The sequence below is a fragment of the Cucurbita pepo genome, chromosome LG01, assembly GCF_002806865.2.
Source record: "Cucurbita pepo subsp. pepo cultivar mu-cu-16 chromosome LG01, ASM280686v2, whole genome shotgun sequence".
NCBI classification, from domain to species: domain Eukaryota; kingdom Viridiplantae; phylum Streptophyta; class Magnoliopsida; order Cucurbitales; family Cucurbitaceae; genus Cucurbita; species Cucurbita pepo.
Window position 1 is genome coordinate 16,769,471 of NC_036638.1, and position 10,115 is coordinate 16,779,585.

General features: G+C 38.7%; 2 protein-coding genes across 2 annotated transcripts; both read left to right on the top strand.

Moving 5' to 3' along the window:
- The first annotated feature begins 649 nt into the window (after positions 1-649).
- On the top strand, positions 650-2,479 carry LOC111789012 (probable acyl-activating enzyme 5, peroxisomal). The gene has a single exon (XM_023669627.1). It carries the CDS (start codon positions 675-677, stop codon positions 2,325-2,327), a length of 1,653 nt encoding a protein of 550 aa, XP_023525395.1. The 5' UTR covers positions 650-674; the 3' UTR covers positions 2,328-2,479.
- A 5,173-nt stretch (positions 2,480-7,652) lies between these two features.
- LOC111789002 (probable acyl-activating enzyme 5, peroxisomal) lies at positions 7,653-9,333 on the top strand. Its single transcript, XM_023669617.1, has one exon. It carries the CDS (start codon positions 7,660-7,662, stop codon positions 9,331-9,333), a length of 1,674 nt encoding a protein of 557 aa, XP_023525385.1. The 5' UTR covers positions 7,653-7,659.
- The last annotated feature ends 782 nt before the right edge of the window (positions 9,334-10,115 follow it).

Consider the following 10,115-nt stretch of genomic DNA (forward strand, 5'->3'; position numbering starts at 1 on the left):
GATTAATGTAAATTACTTAATTATCGATTCAATAATGTATAATATTAATTAACTTATTAATTAGTCTAGGGATCATAATATTGAAATTATTTTTATTACTCTTATTTTTTTTTCCTTTATTTTTTTTCGTTTCTTATTTCAATTTTTTATTTTCACTTTAATTTTCTATTTCAATTAGTAATAATGCAATTTAATCCAAACTTATTTAAATAATCTAAATTGCCCACACTTTCACATCAATAAATAAATAAATAATGGGAATTTATTAAAGTAAATTAAAAAAAAAAAAAAAAAAAGAAATCAAATAGATTTATAAAAATTAATTTTGACATAATTTAGTTTGGTAGAAAGTAAATTATTACAAATTTTAAGGTACATATAATAAATTACTAAAAATTAAAAATTAAATTGTTATTTAAAGAAATAAAAGGACAGATTTTTTTTACCATAAAAGGAAAGTAAAAGGCTCAAAAGAAATCTACTACTATTGGTAATATTAATAATAATAGTAATATTATTATTATTATTATATAATAATTTTTATGTGTGAGATATCTATATTTAATAGCTAGGTTTATAATTGGTAAGTTTCAAATTTATAAGTTACAACGGCATTCTCATATTTGAGTCAAGAACAGAGCAGCCATTACAGAGCTTTAACCATATCCATTTCCATGGAAGATTTGAAGCCACGACCTGCTAATTCCTCCCCCCTCACTCCCATCGGCTTCCTTGAGAGAGCCGCCACCATCTACGGCGACTCTCCGTCAATCATATACGGCGACACCACCTACACCTGGTCGGAGACTCACCATCGATGCCTTCAACTCGCCTCTTCCCTTTCCTCCTCCGGCATCCAGAGAGGCCACGTCGTCTCCGTCATCTCTCCCAACACTCCCCCCATGTACGAACTCCACTTTGCTGTTCCCATGGCCGGCGCCATTCTCAACACTATCAATACCCGTCTGGATGCTCGAACCATCTCCATCCTGCTCTGCCATAGCGAATCAAAACTCATATTTGTCGATCAGGCCTTTTGTGATATAATCCATAATGCCTTGGACTTGTTCCCGCCGGAGATAAACCGGCCAATGCTCGTGCTCATTGCCGACGATGCTGTAGCAGAGGAATCATCGTCCTCTGTTTTGAGTCAAGGAAATTTTGTGGGTTTGTATGAGGAAATGATTCGGAAAGGGGATTCAGATTTCCGGTGGATTTTTCCGGCGAGTGAATGGGATCCAATCAGTCTTAATTACACCTCTGGAACCACTTCCTCGCCGAAGGGAGTGGTTCACTGTCACAGAGGAAGTTTTATAATAACAATGGATATGCTTCTGGAATGGGGAGTTCCAAAGCAATCGGTTTATTTATGGACATTACCCATGTTTCATGCTAATGGGTGGAGTTTCAGTTGGGGAATGGCCGCCGTCGGCGGCACAAATATTTGCATTAGAAAATTCGATGCGGCATTGGTTTATTCCCTGATTCGCCGCCATCACGTGACACACTTATGTGGTGCTCCGGTGGTGTTGAATATGTTAACAAACTCTCCAGACATCCGACCACTTGATTGGCCGGTTAAAATTCTCACTGCCGGAGCTCCGGTGCCTGCCACAATTCTGTTCCGTATTGAATCATTGGGGTTCGATGTTACTCATGGATATGGCCTGACAGAAACAGGGGGGACTGTTGTTTGTTGCTCGTGGAAGGCAGAGTGGGACCAACTACCGGCGGTGGAGAGGGCGCGGATTAAGTCGCGGCAGGGGGTGAGGACGGTGGCGACTCCGGCAGTGGATGTAGTGGATTTGGAGACTGGGGAGAGTGTGGCAAGAGATGGAGTATCGATGGGAGAGATTGTTTTAAAAGTTGGGTCGCTGATGCTTGGGTATTTTAAAGATTTAGAAGCGACGGCGAAGTCGATGACCGAGGAGGGGTGGTTCCTTACCGGAGATGTTGGAGTGATGCATCGTGATGGGTATTTGGAGATAAAGGACCGGTCGAAGGATGTGATTATAAGCGGCGGAGAGAATTTGAGCAGCGTTGAGGTGGAGTCGATTTTGTATGCGAATCCATCCGTGAATGAGGTGGCGGTGGTGGCACGACCACACGAGTTCTGGGGGGAGACGCCGTGTGCGTTTGTGAGCTTGAGAGAGGGATTGACTCAAAAGCCGACAGAGGAGGAGATTATTGAGTATTGCAAAAGGAAGCTGCCGCGGTTTATGGCGCCGAAGACGGTGGTGTTCATGACCGAGCTACCAAAAACGTCGACCGGAAAGATCCAAAAGTATTTGCTTAAGGAAATGGCCATGTCAATGGGCCCTCCATAGAGACATTTTATAGAACTATCCTTACTAAGTTAGTAATAAATGTTAGTAATAAATGTTATCGCTGTTACCGTTTTTAAATCTTGAAAATTCGAATCTTGAATTTAGAAATAAGTTTCTTCTGAAAATAAATTTGTTCTATCATTTTCTTTCAATTAATACATTTTGAATTTCGAGTTGTTACACTTGAAACACGATACTTGAAAACTTTTTCATATGATTACTTGTTGATCGCGGACACTCACACACTTTCGTCATCAGTAGCTACATGAGTTGATGCAACAGTATATTCACTCACTTCAAAGTATTCAATAGGGACAAACTAATCATTGTGTAGGTAATCAACTTGGTCCAACAATAGCTAATTAAGAGAAAAATAATTGATTTATAAGCGAGGAATACAATCTTTATTGATATAAGATCTTTTGAAAAAAAAAAAAAAAATCATGAGAGTTTAAGGTGTATTCTGTTCGAGAACTCTAGAGAAAGAGTCGAGCCTCTATTTATGGGAGGCATTCAAGGACTCAAGAGGCCTATGAGTCGAGCATCTATCTATGGGAGGCATTCAAGGACTCAAGAGGCCTATATGGGAGGCGTTCAATCTTCCTTTCTACAATTTTGGAATTAAAGAAAAAGTTTGTTACGTCTATGCATGATTGGATTCTCGAATAACTTAATAGTGGAACTGTTATCACATAACATACTGATACACTTGTCTTGAACATGACCAAGTTTTTCCAAAACTCTCCTCATCCACATCCCTTGACAAGCACAAGACGCGGCTGCCACAAATTCTGCTTCAGTGGTGGACAACGTAACTACAGGTTGTTTTTTAAAGGACCAAGACATTGCTCCATCATTGAGTAAGAACACATAGCCAGAAGTGATTTTCCTGTCATCTATATCTCCAACATAATCATTGTCAGTGTATGCTATCAACTCTCCATTATCCCTTTTCCGATAAATGATTCCTAAATCTACAGTACCTTTTAAGTATCTCAGCACTCTTTTTGCAGCTTGAACTTAATAAACATGCTCTCATCATTACCAGTAAAAATTAGATCGTCATCATATAGACTAACAATCAAAATTTTACCTCCATCTCTTGTTTGTATGAATAAAGTATGGTCACTGTTGCACCTCTCAAATCCTTCTTTGACAAAATGTGCTTCACTGTACGATGCACGTGGGGCTTGTTTAAGGCCATATAATGCCTTCTTCAATTTGTATATCTTGTATTCTTGATCTTTTTTCTCATAACCTTGTGGTTGCTCAACAACGGCGGCTTCTTTTAATTCTCCATATAAGAAAACACTTTTCACGTTGAGTTGATACACGTTCCAACTATTCCGAGCTGCTAAAGCAATTATCATTCGAATAGTATCTCACCTAGCCACAGGTGCAAACACCTCGGTATAGTCTATACCATGTTGTTGTGCATAACCTTTTGCTACCAACCTGGCCTTATACTTGTCAACTTCGCCATTTTCGTTGAGTTTGGTTTTGAAAACCCGCTTTACTCCAATCTTCTTCATTCCTTTAGGCAAATCTGTCAACTCCCAAGTCTCATTTCGTTCGATGGCTTCAATCTCCAAGTCCATTGCAACTCTCCATTTTGAACTTTGAACAGCTTTTTCAAAGGTAGTCGGATCTGTAGTTGAGGTTAATAGAACTAAATTGTTTGCTCAGCTTCTTTAGAAAATTCTCCCCCGCTCACATAATCTTCCATCCATAATGGTGCTCTTCTGTTCCTCACTTCGGGAGTGCTTTCTTCAGATGTTGAGGAATTTGATTCAGATGACACACTGGAATATATACTAACTTCCCCTTCTTCTTCTGCTATCGTCTCCTCTTCAGATTCTTTCTCACTCTGGTCATGTTCGCTTCCTTCTATATTACTATCTTCCCATTCGAGGGTATCAAGTCTAGCTTCTTCATTAGTTTTCCCCCAATTCCAGCATTTGTTTTCTTCAAAAATCACATCTCTGCTTACAACTATCTTCTTAGACACTGGATCAGAGTCTATATGCTTTAGACTCTTCACTCATCCCTAGAAGCACACATTGAAAACTTTTATCATCTAACTTCTTTCTCTTACCATCTGATACATGAACATGCCCCATGCATCCAAAAACTCGAAAATAATCAACATTAGATTTTACGCCACTCCAAGCCTCCTCAGGAGTCATATCTTTCACTACCACTGTAGAACTTCTGTTGAGCACGTGCATTGTCTAGTTTACTGATTTTGGCAAGAAATTCTTTACAATTTGCTTCTCTGATAATATACTTCTAACCATGTTCATAATTTTTCTGTTCTTGCGCTCAGCTACATCATTTTGTTGGGGAGTGTAGGCTGCAGTAAGTTGTCTACTGATATCATTAATTTTGCAAAAATTGTTGAACTCATGAGAGGTGAACTCTCCACCCTTGTCTATGCGTAGACAACGAATAAAATATGCATCAACACTCTCACCTTCTGATTTCAATCTCTTTCCTAAGAGCTTGGAGTTGAGCTCTTTTAACTTTTGTGGAACCGGTACTTTATTAAGGATCGTTTCCTTAATAGTTCGATCAATGGCTTGGAATAAATAATTCTTGACCTTCAAGTCTTTCAACTTCTGGTCTGCAATTGTTTTTTGTTGTGCTTCCATAATCTCTACTCCTTCTGTTGTGGCAGGGATTCCAGTCTCCATCAAAGACCAATAATTAGTTTATAACTGTGAGTGATTAGACTTATTCAAATAACTTTGTTTAATTGAACCATATTAAATGCATTAGTTTCTCCATTAATTATATTTGATATGAAGAAGTTAGATTATATCACTAATTGAATTAGTTAAATCATATAATTAAAACTAATTTATTAGTTAGGTTTCCATTTAACTTACATCTTCATACAAATAATAATAATAATAATAATAATAATAATAATAATAATAATAATAATAATAATAATAAAATAATAATAAATAAGAGAAAAAAAACCCCAAAATTAGAAGAAAAAAAATTGTCTCACCTCCCATTGGTTGAGAAGGTGGAGAATTGGACTCCAATGTAAAATGGAGGTTCCTTGGTCTTCCTTTCATCACATTTGATAAGCCAATTAGAGAATACATTTTCTAACCGTTTCAAGCCAACATTTCAGCTGATCATAAGCTCGAACCCTTTTTTACTAGTTTTAACTTTTTAGAAGCGTTTAAGGTTAGTATGACTATGACTACATTTTAGCTAGTTTAGAGTCAAGTTTACCCTTCTTTACTAGTTTCAATGAAGCGTTTAAGGTTAGTATGACTATGACTACCTTTTAGCTAGTTTAGAGTCAAGTTTAAATTATTTTATGCAAAATTAGGTGAACCAATTTCAGAGAGCGCGTTAAACTAGCAACAAGGAGTCGTACTAGTACTAGTTTCAGCTTAGGTCAACCAAGTAAGTGGTTCTACTATTGGTTTGGTTGGAAGAATTGTTTTATGTATAATGACACGTGCCCAGTGACCTTGCACGTGTTCTTTGTGTGATATGGTTTGATATATTATGTTATGTGTCGCTATATGAAATGTCAAATAATATTATGGTATAAATGAAATGTCATGTTATGTTACGATAAACTATGTTATGTTATGAGATGCCATGATGTACTATGATATGTTATGTAAGGTCATGCTATGCTATGAAATGTTATAATATGTTTTGAAATAAGGAAAATCTACGATGTGCAACCCAGATGCCAGGGTTTGAAAATTATGTTATGTATGAAATGATTTATGAGAGTTTACGTACACATATTATCGAGTGTGATATGTGATGAAATAATGAGGTTGTCTTGCATGATTTATTACGACGGAAAATATGGGGACCTCATGCATAATTGTATATTCATGTGCATCGGGATATATTCCCTTTACGATGAGTACGGACGTGTACAGTATAAGACTAAAATGACCATCATGTTTACCATGAGCTACAATGGTCACTATTCCCTCAGGGTGTTCGGCAATAGTCTAGAGAAGCTAGCCTAACCTACAGGGCCAGGGGGTATGCGAGCCCGCCTGGTGGGCTCATGCTCACACGTAAATATACATGTTATTCTTATATTTTAGGTAAAAGCAAGACACCCCTATACAATTTTATGAAATTGTGTGCCACCCATTATCGTGCCCATGATAAACTCTGGGTAGCCTAGTGTAAATATATATATATATATATATATATATATATTTTTGAACTATTATATTATCGTTCTCTTAACTTAGCTGACATTAACTCTACTAATATTCATTTAACAACCAATTTCAAAGTCCTTTATTTGAAATCAAATTCAAACTTCTACAATAACCTATCATTATTAAAAAATTTAAAATTAAATAGAAACTAAGTTTAAACGAGTATTAATTTTGAAGAATCAAGAAACAAATAGAAAAGATGTTCAAACTTTTCTTCTCTCCTTTCCATAAATGAGTGATAGATTGACGGTGTATAAATTCAAACATTTGTTGCATCTCTTGTAGAATAATCACAGAGAGAGTTTGGTTGTTACTCTTCAACCTAACTTGTTTGACCATTGATATCAACAAAGAGGATATAGTAAGAATGTACAACACTTGGTTTTCAAGGCGTCCAGTAAAGTTAACCTTCAAAGACCGAGCGGTAAGGAATTTTGGTTTGATTTCGAACATAAAGCTACCCACTTATAAGTCATCTTCTTTCTCTTCATCTAACATGAAATAATAAAAACTCTTATAGGACTCACCTTTGATGTGTAACGACCACAATTCCAAATTTAGACGATCAAAATCAGTGTCAAACTCAAGAAGCCAAACTTTGGATAATATCTACATCCCAATATTTACCAATATTTCAAAGAAGGTAAGTATATCTCCTTTTTACCTATTTAGGTAAATAAAGATGAACTAAAAAATAGGTTTTATATTAAGCATATTATTGAAAATTTAAAAGTCTCAAACATATTTTTGAAACAAAATACAAAAGGTAAGATTAGTTTTCAAAATTTTTGAAGCTTTCTCCCATCCACCTTTAAATATAAAGAGTTAGACAAACACGACTCTCTCACAATGATATCATATTGTCCACCCTGAGCCTAAACTGTTAATAGGAGAGTATTCTTTGATTATAGACTCATAAATATTTCTTAAATTAGAGGATGTGAGACTTTCATTAACGTAAACAATTAACTAGAGTTGTGTCGGGATGAGATGGGAGTCTTCGTCCCAGGCACCTATGGTTAGATAAAAGCTATGGTTTTCCTGTTAAACTTAATTAGTTGTTCTTATACTTGCAGAGGCAGAAACAGAGCAACCATTACAAACCACTCACCATGTCCTCCAAATCTATTTGCAATGATGATTTGAAGCCAAGATCGGCAAATTCCCCTCCCCTCACTCCCCTCGGCTTCCTGGAAAGAGCCGCCACCATCTACGGCGACTCTCCGTCAATCATCTACGGCGACACCACCTACACCTGGTCGGAGACTCACCATCGATGCCTTCAACTCGCCTCTTCCCTTTCCTCCTCCGGCATCCAGAGAGGCCACGTCGTCTCCGTCATCTCTCCCAACACTCCCCCCATGTACGAACTCCACTTTGCTGTTCCCATGGCCGGCGCCATTCTCAACACTATCAATACCCGCCTCGACGCTCCAACCATCTCCGTCCTGCTCTGCCATAGCGAATCAAAACTCATATTTGTGGATCAGGCATATTATGCACTAATCCAAGATGCCTTGGCCTTGTTCCCGCCGGAGACAAACCGTCCAATGCTCGTCCTCATTGCCGACGATGCTGCAGCAGAGGAATCATCATCCTCTGTTTTGATTGAAGGAGATTGTGTGGATTCGTATGAGGGAATGATTCGGAAAGGGGATGCAGAGTTCCAGTGGATTTGGCCGGCGAGCGAATGGGATCCAATCGTTCTTAATTACACCTCTGGAACCACTTCCTCGCCGAAGGGAGTGGTTCACTGTCACAGAGGAAGTTTTATAGTAACTCTGGATATGCTTCTGGAATGGGGAGTTCCAAAGCAATCGGTTTATTTATGGACATTGCCCATGTTTCACTGCAATGGATGGAGTTTCACTTGGGGAATGGCCGCTGTCGGTGGCACAAATATATGCATTAGAAAATTCGATGCCGGATTGATTTATTCCCTAATTCGCCGCCATCAGGTGACACACTTATGTGGAGCTCCAGTGGTGTTGAACATGCTAGCCAACTCTCCAAGCAACCCAACTCTTGATTGGCCTGTCAAGATTCTCACTGCTGGAGCACCATTGCCTGCAGCAGTTGTGTTCCACACTGAATCGTTGGGGTTCGATGTTACTCACGGATATGGACTAACAGAGACAGGGGGGCCAGTTGTTTTCTGCTCATGGAAGGCGCAGTGGAACCTGCTACCAGGCATGGAGAGGGCACGAATGAAGTCGCGGCAGGGGGTGAGGGCAGTGGCAATGACGGCTGTAGACGTGGTGGACTCGAATACTGGAAGGAGTGTGAAACAAGATGGAGTTTCGATGGGAGAGGTGGTTCTAAGAGGTGGGTCGATCATGGTTGGGTATTTGAAAGATCCAGAAGCGACGGCGAAGTCGATGACCGAGGACGGGTGGTTCTTTACGGGAGATGTTGGAGTGATGCATCCTGATGGGTATTTGGATATAAAGGACCGGTCGAAGGATGTGATTATAAGCGGCGGAGAGAATTTGAGCAGCGTTGAGGTGGAGTCGATTTTGTATGCGAATCCATCCGTGAATGAGGCGGCGGTGGTGGCGCGACCGGATGAGTATTGGGGGGAGACGCCGTGTGCGTTTGTTAGCTTAAGAGAGGAATTGGCTCAAAAACCGACCAAAGAGGAAATTATTGAGTATTGCATAGGCAAGCTGCCGCGATTTATGGTGCCGAAGACAGTGGTGTTCATGACAGAGCTGCCGAAAACGTCGACCCGAAAGATCCAAAAGTATTTACTTAGGGAAATGGCTATGTCAATAGGTCCTATATAGAGGATCTCTAAAAACAATCCTTGAAATATCCTCATATTAATAATAAATGTTTTCACAAAAATAAATAAATAAATAAAAGTTAAACAAATAAACTGGGGATTTAAAATTTAAAATTTTTAAATTTTTATTCAGAATATATACATTAATCAGTTCACAATAGATAGATTAATTTATAATGTTTGGATGAGCACAGATGCCTATATTAGGATATCCACGTGTCTTGATATTATGGGGACTCCTTTTCCTCCGTGGCTCTAGCAGTATGAGTGTGTGCTAGTTGAAGGACAGATCCAAGGGGTACATATACACTCGTTTTGTGAGTCCATGTGCACGTATGTGGACCATGTGGAGAGAATTTGTAACGACCCAAATCCACCGAGAGTAGATATTGTTCTCTTTGGGTTTTCTCTTTCGAACTTCCCCTCAAGCCTTTAAAACGCGTCTGCTAGGGGAAGGTTTCCACACCCTTATAAATGGTGGTTTGTTCTCCTTTCCAACCAACGTGGAACATCACAATCCTACCCCCTTTGTGCGGGGTAGGATTGAAAGCAGAGTTCAAAACCATGGAAATGTTTTTTTATGAAATGATTAGCCCCAAACATGATTGCATTTTCTAACCCAATAGTAGGGTTACTTAAGAGTATTTCTTATTTTTCGGTAAGAAATATCTGCACCGATGACGATGCCGCTGTGATGACAATGGGACTTAAGTTAGGATAGATCCATTGATGTTATTTATAGCCCTTAAGTTAAGATTATAACATTATTTTATTTAAACTTCA

Bases quoted from the DNA above. Each gene is read 5' to 3' on its own strand.
- LOC111789012 (XM_023669627.1), top strand. From the start codon at position 675: ATGGAAGATTTGAAGCCACGACCTGCTAATTCCTCCCCCCTCACTCCC.
- LOC111789002 (XM_023669617.1), top strand. From the start codon at position 7,660: ATGTCCTCCAAATCTATTTGCAATGATGATTTGAAGCCAAGATCGGCA.